Source organism: Larimichthys crocea, chromosome VIII (genome assembly GCF_000972845.2).
Source record: "Larimichthys crocea isolate SSNF chromosome VIII, L_crocea_2.0, whole genome shotgun sequence".
NCBI classification, from domain to species: domain Eukaryota; kingdom Metazoa; phylum Chordata; class Actinopteri; family Sciaenidae; genus Larimichthys; species Larimichthys crocea.
In genome coordinates this window covers 6641035-6660156 of record NC_040018.1, presented here as the reverse complement: position 1 = coordinate 6660156, position 19122 = coordinate 6641035, and the positions used below count along the sequence as shown (strand labels likewise).

Sequence of the window (19122 nt, the reverse complement as noted above, 5' to 3'; positions counted from 1 at the left end):
CAATCAAATCTCACCTGGTAACACACTTTATCACATACAACTGATGGAACGATGAAGTGTGTGTGTGTGTGTGTGTGTGTGTGTGTGTGTGTGTGTGTCACAGCCTCCTTCTCTGTCTGACCTGTTGAATTTAGATTACTGTTCAACAGATTGAAGGTACTTCTACTTTACTTTGCATGCCACTTTCTATTCATACTCTACTTATACTGCATCTCAGAGAGTAATATTGGACTTTTTACTTCACTATATGTATCTGTTTTAAATCATTTTAAATAATAATGTTGAGGTTTAAACTTTTGGGGACATGGTGAAGGTTTATACTTCTTGGTAATTTTTGACAGCATTTCTCATTAATTTCAGAACACACAAGTCTGATATATTAAAATAGTTTAAAATGAAATATTGCAAACAGAAAACTGAGGCACTCGTGAGGGTAAGATTACTTAAAATGCCTTTATTGATACATGGCTAATCTATTAAAAGCGTGTCTACGCGTTTCAGCCAAACTGGCCTTCATCAGGACAAGAGTGAAATGTTTGTCAGACAGCTCAATTCACAGTTAAATAGATAATTACAGACAGCTGCTCAGTGTGAGCAGGTAGGAGGTCACATGACCTGAACAGCATGACCTGCCAATGACAAAGCAGAGGGTGAAAGACTCTGTACAGAAAGAAAAAAATAAAATCAGAGTCAATAAATCAGCATTACACATCCAAGCATTACACAGTCAATTCAACAAATCAAAAAATGCATACAATATAAATATTGAGCCCAATAAGAGACCGAGGAACCGTCATCAGAGTCAATCATAAAGGACAGCAAAACACACCAATAGTTTAAAATGAACTCCGCCTCAATCAACAACAGTAAAATCCTGCTTTACATTAATGCATCAGTCAAAATCATCAAATAAACTGTACTGACAAACTCAAATAATATTAACCAATATTATATGTAATAGTGCGTGAAAATGTATGGCTCACTGCAGAGGAAACATGATGCATATCGATAATGCATGTTTAGGTTTATTAATAAATCATCGATTATTATTTGTTTTATATGTTTTTTATAAATACACTATTTAAAATGACAACATTTATATAGAGCCAAATCATACCAGAAGTTATCTCATACCGCCTTCCATATGGAGCAGGTCTACTGTAGACTGTACTCTTTGTAATATTCACAGAGACCAAACAATTCCCACCATAAGCAAACACTTGGTGACCGTGGTAAGGAAGAAGCAGCAGGTCAAACAACTGCAGAGTGAAGTTCACTTTCGAGGAACTGCGTAACAAACACGAGGTCAAAGAAGAGGAAACGTCAGCTTGGTTCAGACTCGGCTAAGAGGCTTGGACTTACAAACCCAGTGGTGAATGAAAACACTCTGGACCTTCAAGCAAATCAACGGTTGCAGGATTATTAGTCTGAGGAGCAACGAGGAGTACGAGGCACGTGCACAGGAAACACCTCCACCGTTCATTTAACCAGCGGACACAATCCAAACCTCTTCCACTTCGTCCTGCAGCCGCTTCATTTTACATTTCAAACAAGCCCAGACTCACAAGAATCTGCTACCGTGTACGCATCTACACGTTCATGAATGCACACACACAACCTCATAAACACATGGCATGAACAGTTAATCAGCTGTCTGTGCAGAACTTATGAATCTTTTTGCTGATAGGCCACAGCCACTGCATGAACATAAACACACGCCTTCACACGGACACACTCGGTTGCCATGCCAAATTTCAACCTCCTGGGGTAAAAAAAAAAAAAAATAGTGGTGGTCACCAAAGGCTGGGGAAATCTTTGTGAACCATCCAACCAACTTGTTCGTACTTAGTTGACAGTTAATAAGTGATTTTGCATTTAGATATTTGTCTCATAAACATAAATATACAACGTGTGACAAACTTTAGGACCAAGAACATCCCTGCAACTTCAAAAATGTTTAATTTCATATCCTTAATCTAACTTTGGATTACAAACCATTAAGTCCCCTGTGATAAACATGTGTTTCTCCGAGTGGTCCGGGGCAGCCCGGCCCAGCATTCCTGGGGGCCCCTTTCACTCTCGGATAATTGCTGTTGCCTTGTGGGAGAGGAGGAAGTGCCAAAGAGACAAACAAAAGATAAATAAGCGAATGCAAATCGCCCGCTTGAGTGAGTGCGCTCAATCTATGGTTTCAACGGGCTTGCGCAATAATAGCTGGCTAAAATCCAAGATTGTTTACAGCAAAACGGCAGGAAAAATTAGCCATTCGTTACATATTTAAGACTCTTTTTTAGTAAAAATAGGTTTTAATTAGTCGTTTAAGCCTGTCTTTACATGTAGGTAAATTAAAATCCTTGCGTTGTTTATGATACATAGGAGGAGCTGTCCTTTGCATAGAAACACAATGTACCCATTTATAACTGTGGCATGACTGAGCACACAACCTGCTCGTATGAGTCCAGAAAGATTTCATCTGTTCAAGTTTGGTGAAAAATGGAAAGAGGCTCATGTTTTTATTGGTCTGACACCAAAACCTGATGTTTAACTTGGACTTTTTTCATCTGTTGGCTGGTTGTTGTGTGATCAAAAGTATGTGGGCACTCCTTTTTTATGGGCTAAGCATCTTAAAGGAAATCTATGATATCCTACAACAGTGGTTCCCAGCCTAGTCACTTAAAATGAAGTGAATGTTGCCCTCTGTCTGATCACGACAGGTGTGCAATCCGAGCAAAGAGCCTTGAGCTCAACCCCATCTAACACCTTACATCCACACCTTTGAGATGAACTGGAACGACAACTGAGGGCCAGACCTGATCAGCCAACATCAGTGTTGGAGCTCACTAATGGTCTTGTGGCTGAATGGGAACAAGTCGCCCGCAGCCAGCAGGTCCAACATGGTGAAAAGACTGAAACCAGAAAAGTGGAGGCCAACATGTTCGACATAATGTGGAATGTCCACATACTTTTGGCCGTCAAGTCTCTTTTCTTCCGGTTAGTAATTTTATTTTATTTTTAAAAGATGGTGTGTCACCAAATATCAAAGTGTTTTTTCCTTTAATGTGTTAGTAATTTGTCTACATATTAGCTTTAGTATTCTGTAATATATAAAACATTAAAAACTCTTTATAACAAACTTGTTTTACAGTATAAAACATTAAAAACTCTTTATAACAAACTTGTTTTACAGTAAAAAAAAACAAAAAACAAATAAAATAAATAAGGTATAACTTTTCTAATAATAAATGGTAAAAAGGATATTAATACGGTTGATTTCACATTTAAGGTTGCCATTTTATTCCATATTTTACTGTATAAATATTGTTTTTATACATATAAATAGTTTTATACACATAGTTTTTTTAATATTTTTAGTTGAAAAAGGTTTTTTTCATCAAAAGAAACACTTTTTTCCATTTAATTGACAAGAAAATATCACGAGTGCCGTATAAAATAAAGTTTTTTCCATTAAATACTGTATTATTAACAGTCATTTAAAATACTACTTATACCTGAACTATGACTGAGTTACCTTTTCATTTCATATTTTTTAGTCTCACACTTTGGTGTTAAATGAAAGCGTTTTTCACAATATTATATTTCCAGATTGTCATTCTTGTGTGATTCTCCACTCAGAGAGATATCTGTCATGCTTCTATCATCTCCCCATACATCGGCATCCTGCAGCGTCTCACCTGAGCCCCAAGCCAACGTCCAGACATCACGCCCCTGAGGCCTGAGACGATGACAGCAACCAAACTGTCAGACAGTCGTCAGTCATACAGCAAGATGAAGCGGTTGGTGTGATGGCAGCAGCGTCTCTCCAGCCCCGGTGCCATTCCTTCAGCGACTCACAACCACATACATCTCCTGAAGTGTGAACCAGGGCGAAACCAGACAGCACTAATGTGGCTTTCAGTCGTGCTCAGGGCTGAAGGCAAGAGCAGGTTTCTCTGTCCTTTAATCTGATTATTGGCAGGTGGATTGAAAAAGCTCAAGCACACAAAAGAAAGTCTGGAGACACAGGAAATCTGTAACTGTATCTGTAATTGTATTCGAGTACAAGTAAACCACTTATAAGAGACACGAATAGAATGAGGAGGAGCACAGAGTGAGTCCAGGCTGCTTATAGTTGAAGTGTGTCTACTATGTACAACAGTTCATCACAGGGCTATAGAGTCAGGCAACCATCACATTCACACACCTACGGACAATTTAAAGTCACAGATTAACGTCTTAAGGTGCACGTCTTTGGTCTGTGGGAGGAAGCCAGAATACCTGGGCTGAACCCACGCAGACACAGGAAGAAGAACATATAAACTTCACACAGAAAGGTTCCCGCCCCACACTGGACCTGTGGAGCACAGATCATCTGAAACTGGAGCAGTGACGCTCAGCTGAAGACAACCTGCTACAAAGCTTGATCACTCACAACCAATACACGACTTAATGACTAGAGAAAGACTAGAAACGTTATTTTAAGTTGATGTTTATGTTGTTTTGTTCAAGAAAAGATGGAGCTAATTTCAACTGCTTTATATACGTCTGAGTATTAAAGGTCCAGTGTGCAGAATTTAGCTGCATCTAGTGGTCTAATTGCTGCATTGCAGTCTCCTCACATCACCCTCACCATCTCAGTGTAAAGGAAAAACAACACTTCTAGAGTCACTTTTTAGTTTAGTCTGTAGAAACATGGTGTTTCAATAAAAGAGGACCCGCTCCCACTGTAAATATAAAAGGATCATTTTTAAGTAACAAAAGTAAAAAGATTCTTATTTTCAGGTGATCATACACACGGGGCGGCTGTGGCTCCTCCACTTTCAAAGCTTGTAACTATTCCATCTTAGTGTTTGATTTCCATAGGTATATATCTCCTTTGTTCCAGATCATGTCTGCTCCTGCTACTTCTCGTCGTAAACGCCTAAACCACCCTGACTCCTTTTGCTGTATTTGTGCTAGTTTCACCATTCCAAGTCAGAGGAAAGCAAACATCAGTGCATTTATCAAACATGCATATTTTGCATATTTTAAAGTAAAACTCGGTGATCAAGACAACAAGCCATGGGCTCCTCACAAAGTGTGGAAGCAGTGTGTGGAGAGTTTACAGATGTGGACCAAAGGAACACGTGAAAAGTTGCGTTTGGTATCCCCAAAAAGATCACTGCACAGACTGTTACTTTTGTTCAGTGGAAACAAGCACATATCTGTTACAGTATAAGATAATATGACAGATCTGATTCATTCTTTCACTAAAATCACTTTTGGAAATAGAACTGAGGTTAATTAATAATTAAATGATGTGCCTGATTTTTTAATTAGACCTAAAAGAAAGCAGAATATTGATAAGTATAACTTCTTTTGCTTAAAAATGCATGCTTTTATTTTGAAAGAATGAACTTTGAAGCTGTTCCTTGATGAAATATTTGAATTTTTACCACTAGAAACATTCAAATGCATGTTAACATATCTGTTAAGTACAGGACTTTTCATATTTTTTAAGAAAACAGGGATCCTATAGTTCAAAAACTTGACGTGATCGAGAAAAACTGAGATCAGTTTTGGATTCAGCACCTGAAACATTAGTTAAAAACAGGTGTCAGACCTAACTCAACAAAAATAGTTTTCCCCAGTGTAATATATTTATGTATAAGACAGAGTGTACTGTGAAATGTTATTGTGATGGAGAAAGGGGGGGCAGGTGCAAATACCCTGGATGTGAAAGTACAGTGCATGCAACAGAGCCCAAAGAAAATAAAAATAAAAATTCTTCAGATTATTTTTATTTATTTATTTAGAGGGTTAAACTGTGATTTCCCTTTCCGGTGCTACCCCGTTTCTCCCTCCGACGTTTGGCCGGAACCTTCCTTTTCGTTCCGGCCCTTGTACTCGAGCAAACATGGCTGCGGAGGGAGACGTCGATCTGGACCTGGAAGCCGAAGAAAACTGCACCGGGAAACCGGCGGAGAAGCCCCGCAAGCATGACAGCGGAGCCGCTGACCTGGAGAGAGTCACGGACTACGCGGAGGAGAAAGAAATCTCCAGCTCGGACTTAGAAACGGTGAAAGCTGCGGAGCTAACGACGTTAGCCGAGGGGAACATGCGGCAACGCACTTTAAAATCTAGTGCGCGACTACATCGGTTTGTACGGTAAAGCGTATGAGCGGCTTCATGGTGCCTTCAAGCGCACCTCGGAAACTCAGAAATCACATAATCTCTTTTCTAAGCTACATATGCAGATTTAGAAAAGTCATCAAATAAACAAATCAAATGTCCCCAGCTACCTCTGTGGTGAATATCAAGTTGTTTTACTGTACTATTTGTTTTAATAGTGATGCATACATTATATTATACTGTATTAGAAAATAGTACAGTAAAATAACTTGAAATTCACCCCAGAAGTAGCTGGGGACATGTAGAAAAAGAATCAGGTGGAGTTGATTTGTTTATTTAATGATTTTTGTAAATCTGCATGTATCTTTCGAAAAGAGATTATTATTATTATTTGATTTCTGGGTTTCCGATGTGCACTTGAAGGCACCATGAAGCCGCTCACACGCTTTACCGTACAAACCGATGTAGTCGCGCACTAGATTTTGTGTAGAGTAGATAGCGTTACCGCAGTCGGGCTGACACGGTCTGACGTTAAACCGTGTGAAGCGTCAAAGTTGAACCGTGTTCCGTTTTTAACTCTACTTATAGATTCATGAGCCGTTTCCATGACTACGTGTTAAAAGGCGGGAATTATCTACCAACGGTTATCTCAGTGGCTAACTGTTAGCTGACAGGCTCTAAGTGATTTAACATGCAGATATATCAACATACACTCAGATAAACTCATTAAAGTGTTCGATATAGATTAAACACAACAGGAAAGGAAACGTCCAAACAGTGTTACAGTACACTTTTTCTTAGTTAATAGGAAACAGTGGTACTAATTAAGGCTCCGTTCCATTTAGGTCAAACAGAGTAAGGCATAGACATATAAACATAGACATATACACATAGACATATAAACATAGACATATAAACATAGACATATACACATAGACATATACACATAGACATAGATACTAGACGCCAGCATGAGCGCTGAATCGTAACGTCAACGGGTCCGCCTATTGGATGTGGCAAGTCTGCCCGTAAACTAATACAAGGAAATGGACTGAACTTCATAAGCGCCTTTCTACAAAGGTCTTTAGAGTTAATGTCTGTTAACACCATTCACACACACACTAATATAGGGAAACAAGCAGGCACCAAAACAAACGTATGTAACTTTTAAGTGATGATTATAAAGGTTACTCCTTATTAAGCACCCACCACGTAGTTTTTTGGCTAATGCTGAGTGGTTTAGCCGAAATGTGTGTGGATGTATAATATAGTATGTAGTGTAGGTATGTGTGTGTGTGTGTGGTGGTGTGTGTAATGTAATGTATGTAGGTATGTATGTAGTTATATTATATAATATATATATATATAATATATATATATATAATATAGATAATATATATAATTATATATATATATATCTATATTATATATTACTATAGAACATTGTATATATGTGTGTGTGTGGTGTGCTCTTTATCAGAACCCCTCTGTCACATCTACACTTTCAGGATCTGGTGTATTTACCACATTTTTAAATGTTAAATATAAATATTTCAGTATTTATCATCACAGTAACAGTGTTTACACACATGAAAGCTGTAAACTCAGCATTAGAAAAATACATACGTTGTTGGGTGCTTACATAAGGAGTAAACATTTATAATCATCACTTTAAAAGTTACAACGTTGTTTTGGTGCCTGTTTGTTTCCCAGATATATAGTGTGTGTGTGAATGGGTGTATAAGAGACATTAACTTGAAGAACTTTGTAGAAAGGCGCTTTATGAAGTTCAGTCCATTTCCTTGTATTAGTTTACGGGCAGATCTGCCACATCCAATATGGCGGACCCGTTGACGTATTGCGACCAACCCGCTCAATGCGGCGTCTATGTATATATATGTCTATGGAGTAAGGGGGTACAGTCGAACAGTCAAAAAGTCCTTTCCTAACCACTTTTCTTTGACCTCCAAGGAAAGATGTGAAGGAGAGGTCGTAAGGAGTTAGGAGGAGACGACTGCACTTACACCTTTACCTCCTTTCCTTTCTTAAAGGAGATAATACTCCTAACCAAACTTCCCCGGAGTTTCTGTGCTCTGTCGTCCAGCAGGTTCTCGTGGATCGTGGCTGCTGCTGTGATCCTGCATGACGCCCACTACATATATTATTACTGTCATTATTACTACCATATCTATTACTGTAATCATTTTTATCATTCATTATAATTCATTTTCATTTTATCAGTCATTGTACAATATGTTTGTGTTGATTTGTTCTGTACACGTGACATCCATTGCACGTCTGTCCGTCCTGGGAGAGGGATCCCTCCTCTGTGGCTCTTCCTGAGGTTTCTTCCACATTTTTTCCCTGTTAAAGGGTTTTTGTGGGCAAGTTTTTCCTCACTCGAACCGAGGGTCTAAGGACAGAGGGTGTCACTCCCTGTACAGATTGTAAAGCCCTCTGAGGCAAATGTACTTTGTGACTTTGGGCTATACAAATAAAATTGATTTGATTTGATTTGATAAAGGAAGCGTTGAGGCTCCTTATATTTGAACAGCTCTTATCACGGCGGCTGCGTTAATACTTCAGGCATCATTCCACTCAGTTAGGAAGCAGATTTGACCACACCAGGGTGCTGCTGCGGTGCACTAAATGGAACTGAACCCTAATTAGTAAAAATCATTACCTGTTTCCTGTCAAAGTGAAATAAATCTGACGGTTTCTCACGGTGACAAGACGTATACATGAAAACAACAACAGCTGTTTTGTGTCTGCGCCAACAAAACATGCCCGTTAACTTCAGGAGGATTCCTCAAGAACTCAAACTAACACTTCTTTACCGTTGATGCGTTTAGTTTCTGAAGTTCTGAGAACTCAAAGTTACGTCTTGTGTCTAAAACTCAAAGATATTCATCGTAAAAATAATAACACAGAGAGGAGCAGCAGCTCTTCACGTCTTCATTTGCCACGTTTGCTCACCGAGTCGTTGATTATCAGAATATTTGATTTATCGATGAGTCGGTTTGTTGTTTCAGCTCTGAGCGTGGTTTATCTGTAGGATTTCTTTGTGTGGTGATGTTTTTTTGTTGTCACATTTGTGAAACTGTGGCACTGTCATAAATATTAATTAAAAAAAATGTTTTGCTTTATTTTCAGGCCATGTCAGTGATCGGCGACAGAAGGTCACGAGAACAGAAAGCCAAACAAGAGAGGTGAGACCAGCCGCTTCATCTCCTCATTTCATTTTAGATACATGATCCTGTAGTTACACAGCATTCAGCTACAAACATCATTTGTCGTCAGCAGATTTTTTATCTCAAACGTGACGCGCCCTCTGAACTTTTCTAAACTTGCTGGTTTTATTTGTTCTGACTGTCATTTTTTTTGTTTTCAGAGAAAAAGAGTTGGCCAAAGTCACCATCAAGAAAGAGGACGTAGAACTAATCGTAAGTTCTTCACTCGCATCCATCTGTGTGATTTATTGTCTATTAATTTAAGACCACATATCTGCTTTTGATATGTGGACACTGAAACACTACAAGTGTTATTCCAAAAATAATAAGCATCAGTCTGCTGCTGTTAACAGCTTATAGCAAAAAGAAGCCTGTTGGAAGTATGACTAAAGATTAGAAACAAACGTCCTGCAGTTACTGAGCTCACTACTTCGGTTAATTTCAGTTTGTAGGTTGTTATGTATTGAATATAATATGAAATATCCATATTATGTCACTGAGTCAGTTCACTCTGATAGAAAAAGGTTCGATCAAGGATCAAGACTTTAAAACGTGAAGCTTGTTTTGAATGTAATCACGTATCCCACTCATGGATTAGTTACAATCTCAAGTTAAACATTATTAATAAAATGTTTGTGGCAGTAAACTCTGTTTCTCTTTGTTGCCGTGCAGATGTCGGAGATGGAGATCTCGCGGGCCGTGGCAGAGCGCAGTCTGCGGGAACACATGGGGAACGTGGTGGAAGCTTTGGTGGCTCTGACCAACTGAACAAACATTTACACACTGGACTGCTTCACTTTGTTTTTTTTTTTACACACCGGGGCTCATCGAGACAATGAGGCTGAACTCAGCGGTTAAATTCTTGTGATGTCATCTACCAAATCTTTTTTTTTTCCTCTTTTTTAAAATAAAAGTTGACCTCCCTCCTTCTGTGTCTGTGATTAATGCGACCTGCTCTCTGTAGAAATGTTCTTAAAAATGAAAATACAAGTTTTATTCACAAAAAAATCAAGTTACACCTGTACTTTCACAAATCTGGAAGAAAAAATGGATATTACAAGAAATTGGTTATTACAAGCTGATTTTTTTTACAAAATGACATGGTGACGCCCTGCTTTAAAGTGAAGGAGGTATCTGAGTGTCAGACCTGTTATCATACAGATCTTTAGGACATTACATCATTAATCATCCCCCGTTCATCGCCACAAATACAGAAAGAAATGTGAGCTGGATTCTCAAAGGGATATTCTGCAGCATTCATCCAACATTTAAATAACGTTTTTAAATGATAGTGCGACCTCCTCGTAGATAAACAGTTCAAAGTCCAGGAGAGAGTCCCTGGGCTCGGCCTCTGGACAGTCTCTAAAGTCTCCGTTTCACGTCTTAAGTCTTCCTCTTCTTCACCGTGGGTCTGTCGAACACGTCCCTCACGCCCGCCGCCTTCTGCTTGAAGAACTTGCTGTTCTGAGCGCTCTCCTGAGCCCAGGCCGAGTCGAACGACGTGGTGTCCTGGTCCACCAGGTGGGTGTACTTGGTGCGTCCGGACCGACCAAAGTTTTTGACCTTGAGGGAGGGAAGGAAAAAAACAAAAACTTAAGTACGACAGGTCAGATCACAGAAGAGGAAGACGGTTAACGGATGAGAAGTTGCTGAGATGTTCAGCGGCTGACCTGCATGACTTTGGGTAAGATGGTTTTGTTGAAGTGATCCTCCAGAGTCGGCGCGCTGAAATCTCTCTTGTAGACGTCGTCCTCCCCGTCCTGTAACAGAAAGGCACAGCTCTAGATTTATGAGTACTACTACTACTGAAACGTCTCTCGTGCACCTCATGTATCGGACGTAGCTGTGATGTAGACACAGCGTCTGCAGTGACTCACCATGAAGAAGGCACCTCTGTGGTAGTACTTCTGCAGAAACTTGTATTTGCCTTTGGTGGCTTTGTTGGTGATGACTTTGCCGCTGTTGCGGAGCTCGGCTCTGCGCTCCTCCTCCGTCAGGTTGTGGAATCTCTCGATTTCAGCCTTCTCCCTCTCCATCCTGAGGACAAACACCACTCGTTACCATCCTCGAACAACAGCTCAGTACTCACAGCGCGGTGTTAAATGAGTTCACTCACTGTTCTCTGGCCTCTCGATCCCTCTTGATGCGTTTCAGCTCTCGGACTTTCCAGGCTTCATATTCTTCCTCCTCGTTCTCTCCGTCTGTGTCCAAAGCGTCCAGAGCGGCCAGCGTGCGTCGGTTCTCCTCAAACTCCTTCTTCGCCTCCTCCTCCACGATCTTGAGGGTGTAGCGACGTCGCTCCTCCGCCTGCTTCTTGGCCTCGGCCTCCAGCTCTCTTTGCCTCTGCTCCTCTGCCTCGCGCTCCGCCACCGTGACTCTGTCCTTTCTGTGGTGCAGACAGACAGACGAGATGAACATGAATGAATGATCGTAAACTGCACAGAGAAATCTTAATGTGCGGCTGTTTGGGTTCATACTTGCGAATGAAGACAGGTTTGAGTCGCGGCTCGGCTTCGTCCTCGCTGTCTGTGTATTCTTCGTATTCAGACTCCGACTCCGACTCCTCCCCGGACTTCCCTTCCTCCTCCACCTCCATGACCTCCATCTCCTCGTTCTTGCGTTCGACGGCTCGCTGCCTCATCATCGCTCGTCTCCTCTCGATTTCCTGTGCAAGAAACGAGAAAAGTTAAAACTCCTCTCGACGTAAAGAAACACTGACATTTCTAAGTGAAGTACAGATAGTGACCTCATCGTCCACTTCTTCCTCTTCCTCCTCTTCTTCCTCGCTGCTCTCCTCTCGCTCCGGGTGCCAGGTTCCTTCATCAGAGTCCTCGCTGCTCTCGGCCACGACTTCAGGCTCTGCGATCTGTCTGTGTCTCGCCAGCCTGAGGACAAAGACACAGGAAGGAAGTCAGCACTTCAGCTGAATGCATTCACAAATCAAACCTTCAGCGCGTGTCCGCGTCTTACCTCTCCTCCACGTCCTCGGAGACACGGTTGAGCAGACGTTTGAGACGTGGGTCAGAGACCTCCTCTTCCTCCAGCTCCAGCTCCGGCATCTCCATCATTTCCTTTCCCTTCTTCACAAACTGGAAGTCCTCTTCTTCCTCGTCCGACGACTCCATTGGCGCGTAGTCAGGTCGTTTACCCGACACGTACCGCTTCACCTTCACCTTCTCCATGGAGAGCTCACCTGGGATACACAGAGACAGGTTTGTGATATTATATTCTTAGATTGATGGATTAATCAATAATGAAAAGAAATGTTTGTCATAGCATCTTCTGCCAAGACCAGCTGATAGTTTCAATCTAATTATTTTTACGTAATTTATGTTCAATGTATGTTTGTGTACTGCTACTGGATCGATCCATCCATCTATCCATCCACCCATCTATTTATTTATCCATCATCCATCCATCTATTTATTTATCCATCCATCTATTTATTTATCTATCCATCCAACCATCTATCCATCCAACCATCTATCCATCCATCCATCCAACCACCTATCCATCAATCCATCCACCGATCTATCCATCCATCCATCCACCGATCTATCCATCCATCCATCCACCGATCTATCCATCCATCAATCCACCATCTATCCATCCATCTATTTATCATCCATCTATTTCTTTATCCATCCATCCATCCACCGATCTATCCATCCATCGATCTATCCATCCATCGATCCACCGATCTATCCATCCGTCCATCAATCCACCATCCATCTATTTATCCATCCACCCATCAATCCAACCATCCATCTATCCATCCATCCACCCACCCATCAATCCAACCATCTATCCATCCATCCATCTATCCACCCACCCATCAATCCAACCATCTATCCACCCATCCATCTATCCATCCATCCATCAATCCATCCATCCATCAATCCATCCATCCATCAATCCAACCATCTATCCATCCATCCATCCATCTATCCACCCATCTATCCATCCATCCATTTATTTATCCATCCATCCATCAATCCACCATCCACCCATCTATCCATCCATCCATCCATCCATCCATACGGATCAATAAATTTGCTGTTCCCTCTGCACAGATATATAAACGCAGTACAGGTCTGGTAGTAAACACTGTGCAGAGTATTTATTGATGCACGTGTTGTCATTAGTGTAAAACAGCGGATTAAACTCTGTGTGTCACTTCTGAGCCACCATCATGTGGCCAAAAGTGTGTGGACACCCAAAAAAACACGCTCGTGTGTGTTTGTCACATGGACTTTAACTTGTTCCTGCAGCCCTCAAGGACGTACTCGCTCTAATGTGAACATCATATTTATTTATTAAGTCACCATAAATAAATAATCTCATAATTTCACATTAGCAGCGAGGCTAGGCTAGGTTAGGTTAGCAGGCCTGCTCCGTGTCTCACCTTTCTCGTTCCGGACCGGCACGGCTCCGGCCGTGGACTGGATCGGAGGCAGCTTCATGTTGAGGGCTTCGCGACTAGACATGACTGCCCGGTCCACGGTACCAGCTGAGTTCAAGATAAAAATATAGAAAGTGTTTGGACAGAACGAGCTCGACCCGCTTCAGGCAGACGGAAGTGAAACCCACTGAAGAGCGAGCGGACAGGAAGTGGATTTGTTCCAACGGACATTTCCTACCAAAGTAAAAGCACACGCTAATTAACATACAATAACATTTTTGTGTGTGTTATTTGGTCTTTACTAGTTACAATTATTGGAATTTATTTCTGAAATAAACTTTAAGTTAAAGAGTTGATGAAAAATTGAAGCTAAATGTTAAAAATCAGCAACATCTACAGGTGATTTAGAGTCACCAAATAACCTGTTAATAATCATAATAATAAATAATACATTTTATTTCATAGGCGCCTTTCTGTCACCCAAGGACACCTTACAATAAATGAGTGTAGACAGCAAATAACAGAAACAAACAAAAAAAAACATAAAATTATATCAAATTACAAGAATACAAGATTAAAAACAGGTTAAAATAGGACTATGCAATTGAATCAGATGGAAAAGGCGATTTTAATTTTAAACAGGTGGGTTTTAAGTGCAGACTTAAAGTGCATGTATGTCTTTGGACTATGGGAGGAAGCTGGAGTACCCAGTGGAGAGAACCTGGGGAGAACATGCAAACTCCACACAGAAAGGCCCCAAACCAAGGTTCAAATATAGAATAGAATAGAAACGAGGTGCTGGTCCTAATATAGGTAATAGCATAGTGTAGCATCAAAATAGACGAGATGAAAACTACAATATAAATACAAATGCAATGCTAAAAATATAGACGCTATACAAAAATACAAGGGGTATTCATAAAAAGTGAATGCTGCATCTTACTTGTATTTGCATAGCAAATGGTAAAAGCAGGATGTTACATGACAGCACATTATTACACAATTGTTGCACATAAGGGTTATTGCTTGTGACACACAGGTAAGATTAAGAGATTTTGCATGTTGGGGGGCTAGTGCATGTGTGAATTCAGGATGGTGATGACTTTGGGAAAGAAACTGTTCCTGAGTCTGTTTTGTCCTGGCTCTACCTGTAGCGTCTGCCAGAGGGCAGCAGGCCAAACAGGTGGTGGGCGGGATGGGTGTTGTCTCTCGTAATGGTCTGCGCTCTGCTGAGGCAGCGAGATGTGTGAATGTCTTTGAGGGAGGGGAGGGGGCAACCCACCATCTTCTGCACTGTCTTAACCACTCTCTGGAGCTTCTTCCGGTCTGCCTCAGTGCGGAGAGAGAACCTCACCGAGGAGCAGTAGGTCAGGATGCTCTCGACAGAGAAACGGTAGAAGGTTAACAGCAGCTTCTGGTTGATGTTGTTCTTCCTGAGCATTCTCAGGAAGTGCAGGTGCTGTTGAGCCTTCTTGACAGACAGCCTTGCTGTTTGCAGACCAGGACAGGTCAGCAGAGATGGTGGTGCCCAGGAAGCTGAAGGTGCGCACTCTCTCCACTAAGTCTCCATTGATGGTGAGGGGAGATGGATCTGCGATATGTGACAATTAAAGTGAATTGTAATTCATAAATATAAAGTAATTGAGTTCTTAACCATTGTTTAGTACTTTGCATACATAACATCTAGTCCACCCCACCTCTATTCCGAGGAAATTGCGTGAATCAGGGTAATTAATAATGGTCGAATTGCTGCAAATGAACCACGACTGAGGTAGACCAACAAGAAGAAGAGAATCACATGGACTAAAACACCCAAAGAATGGACATTAGATCATTGTGAGAAGCAGAGAAGGTGAAATGATGGTATCTGCATGTGTGGTTCCCACTGTGAAGCTGTATTATATATCTTCCTGTAAATTATGTGTGTAAATTATACTTATATTAATACTAATAACAATGGATTGCATTTATGTAGCGCTCTATCTTAGATTATACTAATACTCATAAACACTTCTGATTAAAATAACTCATTACACCTTCACACCCTCAATTTAATAACCAAATTATGAATGAAACAAATGAAAACTCACACAAACGTATCATATATGAAAAGTGCTTTAATTGTATAATTTACAAATGAAAATGTATTTTATTTGTCATTTGAATAATCTGTTCTGTTGCGACTGTGTTGTCAAAGCTGGACTCCTCTTTGTCTGAACAGCTCGTCCAGTTTCTCCTCCAGAGCTGAGCTGGTTCCTCTGAGTCCTTTCACCACCTCACGGGCCCAAACGAAATACTCCTGGACCCGCTCCGCCGTCCAACCTGCCAAACACACACACACACACAGGAGGGGAACGTATGATAACCAAGTATGTTCTGAAGTAATGATTCTTGTGTATTTCCACTAAGAGCAGTGACAGAAAGAGTTGCTGACCAACAGGTGTGCAGCGGTTCAGGTCTCTCAGGTTGTACAGTTTGTCAGCCAGTTTGACCAGTTTGGCTTGGTGACTGCAGTGAGGCGCGTGCTCCACCTGCTGGCGCTTCCTCTCCTGTTTGGGTAGGCTTTTATCGTCCGTCACCTCCTGAACGATACGAGCCACAATCGGTCCAAACTTTGCTTCAAGCTCTGCGGGGGTGGTGTCTGTGTCCTCCACCGTGTCGTGAAGCAGAGCGGCCTGCAACACAAAAGACAAAATATGGGCTGAGTGACGTACAACAAACACTGTAGTTGACAGTGTAACTTGACTGTAACTGATTGGTAACATACTTGCAAAACTTCGATATCTGTGATGCCTCCTTCATGGCTGAGGATTCTTGCTACTCCTTAAAAGTAGACACACAGAGCTGTGAGTATCAGAGAGAGGAAAGTCTTACCATTTTCAGCTGCTGACAGAAATATCAAGATTATATGATATACAGTACCAGTCAAACGTTTGGACATACCTTCGGACACAATTGCAATGCAACGATTAGACCATGAAAACATTTGGCTACAGCAATTTATTGATATTAGAAAATATCATTTTTACTCTTGAATGTTTTAGTACAAAGGATGTATTGAATATATACACGATATATGTGTACACATAAATCATATGTCAAATCAGTGCTGAATTTGGCTGAATTATGAATAATAGGCATAAGTGGTAAAAATTAAGAGGCGTTGGGGACCCAAAAGAGCCGACTCTTCTTGGTAAGACAAATGATCTGACTCCCTAAAAAGAACCGAACTCCCCATTAGAACAATTTTTACTCTTGAATGCTTTAGTACAAAGGACGTATTGAATATATGCATGATATATGTGTGCACATACTAATCATAAGTCAAATCAGCGCTGAATTTGGCTGAATTATGAAAGGCATAAGAGACGTTTGGGACCCAAAAGAGTCAACTCTTCTTCTTCTGAGTCAAATTATCTGACTCCATAAAAAGCGCTGAACTCCCCATTAGAAAATTTAATTTTTACTCTTGAATGCTTTAGTACAAAGGAAGTATTGAATATATGCATGATATATGTGTACACATACTAATCATAAGTCAAATCAGTGCTGAATTTGGCTGAATTATGAAAGGCATAAGAGCCGTTTGGGACCCAAAAGAGCAACTCTTGTCCTTCTGAGTCAAATGATCTGACTCCCTAAAAAGCACTGAACTCCCCATTAGAAAATTTAATTTTTCCTTTGAATGCTTTAGTACAAAGGAAGTACTGAATATATACATGTTATATGTGTACACATACGCACAAGTCAAAACAGCGCTGAAATTGGAAGGGCCGGCTCCTCACCAAGAAGAGCCGACTCTTCTTGAGGGAGTCAAATGATCTGACTCCCTAAAAAGAACCGAACTCCCCATCACTAATACACCTACAGTAGCCCAGAGCAGACAAACTAAATACTGAGTAGACCACTGGATGTTGTAAGTTAGTTATTTAATTTTTACTCTTGAATGCTTTAGTACAAAGGCCGTATTGAATATATACACAATACATGTGTACACATACAAATCATAAGTCAAATCAGCGCTGAATTGGGCTGAATTATGAAGGGCATAAGAGACGTTTGGGACCCAAAAGAGTCAACTCTTCTTCTTCTGAGTCAAATGATCTGACTCCCTAAAAAGCACTGAACTCCCCATTAGAAAATTTAATTTTTCCTTTGAATGCTTTAGTACAAAGGAAGTATTGAATATATACATGTTATATGTGTACACATACGCACAAGTCTAAACAGCGCTGAAATTGGAAGAGCCGGCTCCTCACCAAGAAGAGCCGACCCTTCTTGAGGGAGTCAAATGATCTGACTCCCTAAAAAGAACCGAACTCCCCATCACTAGTACATCTACAGTAGCCCAGAGCAGACAAACTAAATACCGAGTAGACCACTGGATGTTGTAAGTTAGTTAATAATTAAGCTGCAGCCTCTCATTACCAACATGTCAACACCGACACTGGTTTTATCCACATGGGCTCAGAATGTGGACTCACTCCTCTCTCAGGTGAGCAGCACCTGGACGAAGTACGCAGACTCCTTCGTACCTACGGGGTGGTTAATGTACGGCGTCTGCTCCGCGTCTTTCCGCCTCTGCTGCCGGTGTTTCTCCGCGGCGAAGTGAACAGTCTCCAGCAACAACACCGCGTCTGAATTCATCGCGGCGGAGATCGACAGGTGCTACGGACCGCGACGTCTCCCCTCGTAAAGTGGAGCAGTCCTCTCTTTACGTGGTGTCCGATGGGAAACAAGTGACGATGCGATTCTTTCCGGGTACTACGGAAGCAGGTAGTGTCTAATGTGAAGCCTTTTTAAACGGCCTGTTTTTTGAACAGTTAAATATAAATATTTCGTGGTAACATCTCCATGTGAGTGTCAGCATTTTAAACGCGAGTGTTAATCTAGAAATTCCGCGTCTTGAGCACGATGTGTTTTTAGCCTAAGCAGCTAACCCAGCTAGGCCGGATGATCCAGTCTCCTCTGTGTGTCTCTGTCGGCTGCAGCCTCTCTGTCTCTGTTTACTAACGTTTAATGTTTTTATCCATGTGTGCAGTGAATGAGTAAACCAGTGGTGGCCCAGTATGGCTCACAGTGCAAGGAGGAGAGACTGCCCGGAGCTGCCTGACTTCTCTCTGCTCAAGAGGCTGGCCAGAGATCAGCTCATATACCTGCTGGAACAGGTGAGAACACATGATCACACCTGCAGCTGCAGACATGACTGTGTGTGTGAATGCTATACATGCAGTTAAAAACAGAGAAATGATGGACACTGCTACACTTAATTACATTGTAGGGACTATGTGCAGTTAATGAAACAGCTGTTGCACACCTGACCACACCTCATCTGATGAATCTGACTCTGTGATATTCTGTATTTTCTTTATTGTGATTTTA

The 19122-nt window shown here is 41.2% G+C and overlaps 4 protein-coding genes across 6 annotated transcripts in view; 2 read left to right on the top strand and 2 right to left on the bottom strand.

Annotated features, from left to right (window-relative positions):
* The first annotated feature begins 5821 nt into the window (after positions 1-5821).
* Positions 5822-10264, top strand: hypk (huntingtin interacting protein K). Its single transcript, XM_019257120.2, has 4 exons — positions 5822-6055; positions 9262-9317; positions 9500-9551; positions 10011-10264. Exons 1-4 carry the CDS (start codon positions 5894-5896, stop codon positions 10104-10106), a joined length of 366 nt encoding a protein of 121 aa, XP_019112665.1. The 5' UTR covers positions 5822-5893; the 3' UTR covers positions 10107-10264.
* Positions 10265-10305: 41 nt separating this feature from the next.
* On the bottom strand, positions 10306-13952 carry mfap1 (microfibril associated protein 1). The gene is made up of 8 exons (XM_010751249.2): positions 13744-13952; positions 12309-12531; positions 12085-12223; positions 11816-12003; positions 11455-11724; positions 11216-11375; positions 11009-11098; positions 10306-10901 (listed from the first exon to the last, which is right to left on the bottom strand). Exons 1-8 carry the CDS (start codon positions 13823-13825, stop codon positions 10722-10724), a joined length of 1332 nt encoding a protein of 443 aa, XP_010749551.1. The 5' UTR covers positions 13826-13952; the 3' UTR covers positions 10306-10721.
* Positions 13953-15839: 1887 nt separating this feature from the next.
* hddc3 (HD domain containing 3) lies at positions 15840-18422 on the bottom strand. Its single transcript, XM_010751248.3, has 4 exons — positions 18276-18422; positions 16508-16563; positions 16175-16415; positions 15840-16062 (listed from the first exon to the last, which is right to left on the bottom strand). Exons 1-4 carry the CDS (start codon positions 18385-18387, stop codon positions 15932-15934), a joined length of 540 nt encoding a protein of 179 aa, XP_010749550.2. The 5' UTR covers positions 18388-18422; the 3' UTR covers positions 15840-15931.
* Positions 17639-19122, top strand: part of vps33b (VPS33B late endosome and lysosome associated) — a 21703-nt gene continuing 20219 nt past the window's right edge. The window contains exons 1-2 of one of the 3 annotated variants that reach the window (XM_019257118.2): positions 17639-18235; positions 18782-18908. In XM_019257118.2, the coding sequence (XP_019112663.1) occupies positions 18810-18908 (99 nt within the window). In that variant the 5' untranslated portion in view covers positions 17639-18235; positions 18782-18809. Of the gene's footprint in view, positions 18236-18387; positions 18597-18781; positions 18909-19122 lie in introns of those variants that run through there. The other 2 variants (XM_019257116.2, XM_019257119.2) reach the window with 2 other exon arrangements.

Excerpts from the sequence above, each read along its gene's own strand:
- hypk (XM_019257120.2), top strand. The coding sequence starts at position 5,894 with ATGGCTGCGGAGGGAGACGTCGATCTGGACCTGGAAGCCGAAGAAAAC. Across the intron at positions 6,056-9,261 it reads CCAGCTCGGACTTAGAAACG|GCCATGTCAGTGATCGGCGA; the intron begins GTGAAAGCTGCG and ends CTTTATTTTCAG. Across the intron at positions 9,318-9,499 it reads CAGAAAGCCAAACAAGAGAG|AGAAAAAGAGTTGGCCAAAG; the intron begins GTGAGACCAGCC and ends TTTTGTTTTCAG.
- mfap1 (XM_010751249.2), bottom strand. The coding sequence starts at position 13,825 with ATGTCTAGTCGCGAAGCCCTCAACATGAAGCTGCCTCCGATCCAGTCC. Across the intron at positions 12,224-12,308 it reads TCCGAGGACGTGGAGGAGAG|GCTGGCGAGACACAGACAGA; the intron begins GTAAGACGCGGA and ends CTTTGTCCTCAG. Across the intron at positions 11,376-11,454 it reads GATCGAGAGGCCAGAGAACA|GATGGAGAGGGAGAAGGCTG; the intron begins GTGAGTGAACTC and ends GTTTGTCCTCAG.
- hddc3 (XM_010751248.3), bottom strand. The coding sequence starts at position 18,387 with ATGAATTCAGACGCGGTGTTGTTGCTGGAGACTGTTCACTTCGCCGCG. Across the intron at positions 16,416-16,507 it reads CAGATATCGAAGTTTTGCAA|GCCGCTCTGCTTCACGACAC; the intron begins GTATGTTACCAA and ends TTTGTGTTGCAG. Across the intron at positions 16,063-16,174 it reads GAACCGCTGCACACCTGTTG|GTTGGACGGCGGAGCGGGTC; the intron begins GTCAGCAACTCT and ends TGTGTTTGGCAG.